Source organism: Haliotis asinina, chromosome 5 (assembly GCF_037392515.1).
Source record: "Haliotis asinina isolate JCU_RB_2024 chromosome 5, JCU_Hal_asi_v2, whole genome shotgun sequence".
In the NCBI taxonomy this organism is placed as follows: Eukaryota; Metazoa; Mollusca; class Gastropoda; order Lepetellida; family Haliotidae; genus Haliotis; species Haliotis asinina.
The window spans coordinates 51704514-51713257 of record NC_090284.1 but is presented as its reverse complement, the minus strand read 5'-3'; the positions used below and the strand labels follow the sequence as shown (position 1 = coordinate 51713257).

Sequence of the window (8744 nt, the reverse complement as noted above, 5' to 3'; positions counted from 1 at the left end):
TAAATAGTAACTTTACACCTTTGTGCACAGAATATATTGAAATCAGGTCAATGTAATTTGCTTCCTGCTTTCACCATTCTGAAAAATGTTTTAGTGTGAGCTTAAATATTACATTCAGTTTCATGTGAAATCATGTTCACAAGTGACGTAATTAATACCAGGAATCTCCTTCAGCTGACATCCATTTAAAGACACATAAATGTGTTTCACCATATTATACCATGCAGGGTTTTATATCTTCATATTCGATAATACATCCTTGATGCCAAAACCTTTCACAGTGAAAACATTTCAACAAAATTTCAAATAAAAATTTTCCATGTTTGTGATACTGACAAGAGTCTGATGTAAACAACTCACATATTAAAAAAGAACTTAAATGTTAACAGTTAAAAATATTTTTTTCTCAAATTCAGTGTTTTTTATATCACATTCAAAATAACATTTGTTTGCAAGACGACACTACAGAAAAATATTTCACTAGGCCTCGATTTTTGTGGCTCAAATTTGTTTACTACTTTACTGTCATGAGTTTCAACACAAAAGTGGCAATGGAACACAATGAATGTGACAATAGCTCATCTGAATGTTATGAATGTAACAAGTAGAAAAGATACATATATTTCCTGAACAAATAACAGAGACTGAGAACAGATAGTGAGACAATCGTACCTTCATACTATCCATTACAATCACATCTCCAGATTTACCTCAAACCCTTGTTATAATTTTTATACATATCACCGTAAGGGGATCACTCAGGACCACTGCCTTTTTCAGAATGATGCAACTCTTGCGTGATCGACTTTCCAGAAGTTAGCAAATCAAGAATAAATCCCACTTTACTTCTTGTTTACATCATTTTCATGAAATTAGCAAACTGCATGGATAACAACTTCTTTATTGTGACAGTGCAACATTTCCTGCTTGACAACAGTACAAGAATCTGTATTAAAACATCACACTCTCATAATAAAGAAGTTGTTATCCATAAAGTTTATCTATTTTGAACTTCCCCACTCAAAGACGTTAACTGTTTTCAAAAACAACCAAAATGTTGCTCTATGCAACTCTGATTAATACAATGGTGTCAGTATGCAAAAGTTTAAGACTGTACACACAATATACAATGGGTACTGATACAGCTTGATAACGCAAGTGTGTACAATGAATGAGTGAGTGAGTTTAGTTTTACACCACTTTTAGCAATATTCCAGCAATATCATGACAGGGGACATATGAAATGGGCTTCACACATAGTACCCATGTGGTGAATTGAACCCTTGTCTTGGGCAGGGCAAACGAACACCTTAACCACTAGGCTACCCCACAGCCCCAGTGTGTACAATGGAGGGAGACAGCATGAATCATCAACAACTATCAATGAAAGAGTCAAACAAACTGGCCTAAACACAATGCAGCCATGTTTGGAATGGCACCATGTTGTCCTAGGCAACAAACAACTAACTCTGTAACTCTCTCTGAACATTATGTGACGTTGAATTTCTAAGGCAAGAATATTGTGGATATCAGGTGATGAAGCTGACACCTGACAAACGAGTAAGAACAGACTCATCTTCAAAATTTGGAGGTCAACATCCATATAAATATGTTCAAAGACATTTTACCATCTTATTCATACCGTAACTAATTATTTCACAAAGAGAGATAGTGTTTAGATTTCCTCAGCTATGTGGATGAAAAAGACAAGAAAGTAGTTCTTCGGAAAACATGTAGTTTTTGTCAACATGAAATAGCCTACCCTGAAATACAGGAATTAAAGACTGCCACTATTGTTGTTTCTGCTGTATCAGTGCTCCAGATAACTGTTCAGTCTCAAGAGTATGTACTAATGGTTTGTCAGCTGACTTATCTTGTTGTAAGCGAATTATGTTGTACCCCTTTTTTGGATATTTTAATGATGAAAACAATCATATATATCTTATTTGTTCTTTTATTCTCAGATGTATTTTCAACATTTCAATATCAGCAAGCACACATAACCTATCACAATTATGACTATTGAACAGTTAATAGGTGGTGTTACAGTTAGTAAATGCAACACCATCTATTTAATGGTACAGCTGTTAAAAATCGATGTCATGTTTACTAAATGTTGATAAAGACTAAAAACCAAATACTCAACTTTGAGATGTTTGCAGGCCATTCATTTAGCTAACACCGGGTAACTTCATTTTATGAGCTCTATGATGTAATGATAGTGATAACAGTCTCCTTTCCCTTGCACCACCTAATGAAACATTTATGATGTCCTACCACTACATCTGTCTCAAGTTTTCAAGCCATGGGAATGACTTTTACCACACTTCAGTACGGTAATGTTCACTCGTTCGAATGTGATTTCAACAATATTTTCTTACAGTGCTTCATACAGAGGTTTGTCATCACTGACCACATCACTCATTGAGCATCCTGGTGTAGAGATGTATGCTTTAACAATACAGTTTGTGAAAGTTGCAATTAGGTGCAGTTTCAGACTTAAACACGAGGAAAGATTCATGAATACAGGTGATGTTCCAAGTGGTTAAAATTTTTAAACAATCAAATTAAAGTCAACACATTTCCTGCTGATAAAGAGTTGCTTAGCAACAAGGATATACCTCCAGATCATAATGTATTGCTAGACAGAGAACCATGAAGGAAATTACTGTAAGAATATAACATAGTAGCGCATTATACTTGACACATGAGTAATTGTATATATATATTTATTTTTTACAGTGTACACATACCAATATGTCCTTTGTCTGGAGCACTGTGCACTCTTAGCGAGTCTTGCTGCACAGGTGTCTAGAAACCAAAGACTGTTTTCATCAGCCTCAACTCAAAAAAATCACACTGCTGCCATGAGGATATTATGCAATCAGGTGGACAACAGGACAACTACAATGGATAACTGCCACTCAGGACAATTGCAGTCTGTGATAAAACATCATTTTATACACATGTGTAACAGTGTAAGCCGTCTAAACTGTCACTCATTGGGACTGAAGAAATAAGGTTGTTTAGACAATGTGCCGGATTGGAGAGCTGATGATAAATGAACAAGCCATGGGGAGGGACTGAGATTTCATGCTGGTGTCGAAAACTTGCCAGATTAGACAAAAGCCAGTTTTGTCAGCTTCCACTGTATTACCTCACCGTGACTCATAGTGACACCTTACATTTAATAATAAAACAAATCTGGCTAACTCTGAGACGGCAATTGTCCTCATGGCAAATAATCCGAGGTTAGTTGTCCTCTCTACCATCAGGTGTCTCCAACATCACTTTAGTTGATTAACACTTATATGTACATCACAGGCTGAGGACTGTCATTGATATCACAGTATCCACACTCAACTGATACTAAATAGCATCATCAATAGAATAATTGAAATATTTTATCACACATTCATCATGTTACTTATTTTTTAAATACTGCAGCTGATCAGTGAATAACTAGATCCAGTGTTTCCTTTATCCAGTATATCCCCGACTTTGACCAGTACAAAGTTAGAATGTCTGGATATTTCAAAGGATATTGGTCATCATGTTCAATAAATTTTTAAATCAATGTTCAATTCTCTGTCAATCTTGTTTCTCTTCAAAAAAGATTCCATTTTCACAATGACATTGACCTGTTGTCAAGTAAAAATTTGCAGTTTTGGAAAACCCAGTGCTAAAGAAATAGCGACACTGACCTCTACATTTCTGTTTCGGTTGTTAGGGTGCAAGGTCTTGCACACAATGAAAAATGTGCTCTTTTTACCAGTAAATGGACAAATAATGACCGATATTTGAAATGCTTGCCGGTCACACTGTCCAGCAGTAAGTTACTTCTTAAATTATTATATACCTTCATACAACTGCTCCCTAATGAGAAGGAGAGTTGATTTTTTTCATAAAGTGCCACTGGGTTTTTTGTCATGCTTTCTCATTATGTATTTTAACACAGAATTCAACGCAATAATGCAAAACTAAACATTGACGTTTCTTCTTCAGTGCACGAGTCATAATATTCTTAATTCCAATTTTGGGCCCAATGCCTGTATTTCTTACAAAATAGATTGATATTGAATTTTTTATTCAGTGACAGCCCACAACATCATTACCATCATTTGTGGGTATGCAGATCAATAACTGACTTCAAAACAATGTTGGAACATACCTTGTTGCTACAACAAGTCAACTAAATATGACATTATCTAATAATACTTTTGTGAGTACACAACAGGGAAGAGGGAAATAGTCCAGACTTAAATATAATTAGTAACAACATGCAACTGTGGAAACCAACACAAATACAGCTGATGAGCATGATGAAAGTAAATGGGAAACTCTTCAAAAACAGGAATGCCTTGTAGGTATAAGTAACCAATGCCTATGCTGTCAAATACTTCATTTCTATCAGTCTGACTGCAATATATTCGAAACACGTCAAGAAGAATATGTGTAAAGTATTAACACTTCAACCATATTTTTCACCGCTTGCTTCATAACAAAAACAACAACACACAAACAAACTAAAACTTCAAAAACCAGGCAAAGTATGTTCCAACTAGACACAACTGTCTTCAACACTTGGCACTTGACAAACTTTGACACTATTAACTGGGTAAAGCACTTGATGAGAAACTGGTTACGATTTCCAGTTGGAGAATCTTACTTCACGCTCAATCTTTTTGGTGGAGGAGGCAATGTCCTCTTCACCTGAGTCATTATTCTCTTCCTTGTCTCCACTACCATGCCTCATGCAAATCACCTTAGAGTTTACTTTTGGGGGCTTTTGATTAAGCTTCTGGCTTTTTGCAGCTTGTGCACGTGGCATCACCACTCTGTATGAGTGACTCTGATTTTCATCTTCACTGTCTGAATCATCGCTCACATGCTGACGCTTCCGTGTGAAAAATCGGTCATCATCCAGTCGAGGGGCATCAGGTAAAACTCTGAAAGGACATAAACAAGAATGCAACAAAGAATGTAAAACAAAGACATTACTTTTAAAAAACAAATAACAATTTGAGCAAACTATATCGTTGAAAAGACATATCAATCTGTACTTCTGTTTTAGTTATTTAACCTAAACTGACAATGTAGACAAATTGGACAAAAAAATATCAACTCAAGCATTTTATGTCACCTATTATCATCAATAAAACATTAACCTGTTAAAAACATTACCTTCTCAAAATAATGACGGCACGCCGTGCAACAACATCTTGAGGTCTGATGCAGTGAGTAATGCCATCAGCGGCATAGCCACTATAACAAAAATACAACTTGATTAAGAGATTTGTCAATATCTGGCACATCCAACCATAGCAGTTCCATATATCCCTCTTGACACTCGGGCATGCTGTCATGTATTGATATTAAAGTGATAAATCCATGACAACAGATAATCTTCATTTTTTTATATGTTAATTCTTTCTTGAAATGAACTGAACTATTGCACATTACCACCCCTGTGGTGTAATTGTTAAAGCATCAACCCAGAGAGTGGAAGGTCTCAAGTTCAATCCCCAGCCATATAATACCTAAAGAGTGGGGTATTCATGTTTAACTGTTGCATGGTACCTCAGTGAGCAAGTACTGTGAAAATCAGCTTAAGTCTGGGGGGTTCAAGTAGCCTCACTTACAAACACTTGCACATTGTCATGTGAATGAAATATTCTTAAGTGTGACATTCACAGTGGCATCTAAGGCTAGCAAAGATTAATTACCTTCTTTGGCATGCCTCATGGCAAGATATTGGAAAGCTAAGCACAAAAGATGAAGAGTGACTTTAGTCTACGCCACACTCAGCAATATTCCAGCTACTGTAAATCATGAAATTAATGTGAGCATTTTAATATTTTTATTAATGCAAAAAATGCATCTGTACTCTTCTCGCACTATTATAATGACCCATTTCAGAATGACCATGAGCACTAAACTTATTCATGAGCAAATTATGTAAGAACAGCAGAAGTGTTGCACTTTATCATTACAGGTATCTAGTGCCACATGTAACATCACTGGTTACAATCTCTGGTCATTGTTTAAAGCCACTCCAGCACATCAGCAGACCAGACATTCTGCAACATTTATAATGTTGTCATGAGACAAGTAGTACCAAGCAATCACATGATCAAATATGGCAGCGCAATCAAATCATTGTCAGCTCATTTTCATTCATTGCTCAACAAGCTCAAATCAGGATATTTGGAAAATAACATGCATGAAAAGAAAAGTAAACAATATCAAAGATTCAGGGTGTCATATTTTATCATCGATACAGTTTTCCGAGCTCACATTTTACACTAGACCCTCTCACTCATATTAAATTTGTGACACATAAATTTCATGATTTGCAGTGAATGGCAGGAGTTCATAAATAATCAAATGTGGACCAGAAAAACCAGTGATAAACACCATGATCATCATTATGCACAATTGGTAACTGATGACAAGTGTCAACCTAGTCAGCAAGTCTGACCACCCGATCCCGTAAGTCGCCTCTTATGACGAGCATAGTCACCTTTTATGGCAAGCATGGGTTGTTAAAGGACTATTCTACCCCAGACCTTCACAGGCATAAAAGATGAGAGAAAGGACAAGATAACAGCAGCTAGTGGAAAGAAGTAAAGCAGTTAACAAGTTCCCAATGTTTCAACCAAACCAACAGTGTAGATAACTGCATGATATCCCACTGAATGCCTTAACTGTGATGACCTTCAGGTAATTTCTAAAAATTTGACATAATACAGAGGTGACCTGCAATTTTTCATTTTACCTTAGGACTGTAACACATCCTCGCTGAATGGGCAATGTAAGGACTGGCTTAGACACCCTGATTGGTTTAAAGGAGAACCTGCAACCAAAACTTAGAGCGCTGTCACTGAAAAAAGATACAGAAAAGATGGGGCGGTCAAATATATGAGGTGGATCGATGTGTGAGACGATGCATCCCCCAGGCATATAGTCATTGATCACAGCACTGTTGACGAAGCCTTTCGGAACAATTTCAGCGTCATACAGGGGGTTTATCACAAGTTTTTCTATCCACTTGGGTACTTCGTCTACATCCCCTTTTGGGTAAAGCCTCTCCTGCCCAGGGCCCTTCTTTGCCATCTGAGATCCGTACGTGTACCCTTCGCCAAAGAAATATTTGTTTCTCAATGGTGCTCGATCAACTGTGCAATCTTTGTACACCCCTGCTTCGGCTTCAGCGACAACCTCGTCAATTTTTCTCTCGATCTCTTCGCACTGCGCTGTTGAGAAAAGTCGACGTTGCTGAATACTGTTGTCAAGTTTACGTAATTCATCCTCGCGTTCGTTTCTTACGTGATCTTCATATCTCGAGGATGGTTGGTAGAAATCTGCATACATGGTATCATACTGACCCCCTGAGTGGCGTTTTTTTACCGACTTAGCGGGCTTTGATTGATGTCTTAACTTGTGTCGCAGATCGACGATACTTTCGGCGGCCATGTTGCTGTATCATTACCCACAATTCCTAGAGGTAAACACAGGAAAACGCGCGAAATCTCACGTCGTTTCACGCGAAGGGGGCATGTAAGGACACCAGGGACTGCTTGCTGGAACGTTGTGTCATGCACACATCCCATGCATATTTATGTATGAATGTTCCTAGGAAATCAGGGGCGGATACAGCTTTTAGAGGAGGGGAGCTATGCGCAGTTTTTTAAATATTTGTCCTAGTATAATGCAATAGAGTAAATACAGGGGAACTTACTTAAAAAGATTAATTCTGTGAAAATCAATTTATGCTTTTTTCTTGTTGTTTTATTATTTATCGACCCGCTCAAAATCTTTCCCAGTAAAACATTTGGACTCTAACATTTTTATTTACGCTGACGTGATCGCTCATTCTGGTAGGGAGACTATATGCAGAGTAGATTATCCCCTGTTCTAGCATGTATAGTATTACCCTGCTCCCAAAATAGCTAATAATTACATTCTTAGAACAAACAGTATAGTTGCAAGTGAGTTTATACAGAATTACTATGAGCTTTGTTCTGTAAAATATGTTCATTTCAGAGTCTAGTTGCTAGTCTCAACTAAATTGTGCACCATAGTGAGTGATGACGGCAGTGGTGAGCGGATGTATGTTTGTATGGACATGACCTGAACACAAGTTACATTGCATAACACGTCTTGTGTTAATACATGTAACGGGATGAGAAACTAGAGAGAAAGAAGTGCTGAGAAACGAAGTGTCAGGAAACTGTGTACATTACTGGCCGTCAGTTTCAGTGCAACTTAAAAGCAGTATGGCCCATTACACTACATTTCCTCGAGGTTTCAGTTGAAGAATCTGTATACTTTCCGAACTATGATGAGTGTAGGGACAGAGAGAGAGCAAAAACTGCTCTGTTGTGATGGAACAAATGTTGCTCCATAATTAGTTTTTACGAGTTAATTGGCCTCCATATTGAATGATGCGTCGTAAAATATACTCAGTTTGCCACAAGTGAACATCAATGATGATACTGTGTTAGAATCATTTTGAAATATGCAAACTTAAACCAAAATGTGTATATTTGAGGTAAATTGCTACATTAGGAAGAAGATTCACATCGACCACTTGCGTTATATATGATATGTAACTATAAGTAAATTGTCACAGTTCTTGCTACCAGTGATTCGGCGATGACAAACAACGTAACACTTGTTTTTGACTAACAATATTCCAGCTACACTCAACGATATTCCAGTTACATGGCGGTCCAATTGCC

General features: G+C 37.2%; 1 protein-coding gene across 1 annotated transcript; it reads right to left on the bottom strand.

Moving 5' to 3' along the window:
* Positions 1 to 1945: 1945 nt before the first annotated feature.
* On the bottom strand, positions 1946 to 7503 carry LOC137284743 (RNA demethylase ALKBH5-like). The gene is made up of 3 exons (XM_067816674.1): positions 6779 to 7503; positions 5185 to 5265; positions 1946 to 4949 (listed from the first exon to the last, which is right to left on the bottom strand). Exons 1-3 carry the CDS (start codon positions 7474 to 7476, stop codon positions 4643 to 4645), a joined length of 1086 nt encoding a protein of 361 aa, XP_067672775.1. The 5' UTR covers positions 7477 to 7503; the 3' UTR covers positions 1946 to 4642.
* Between the last annotated feature and the right edge of the window lie 1241 nt (positions 7504 to 8744).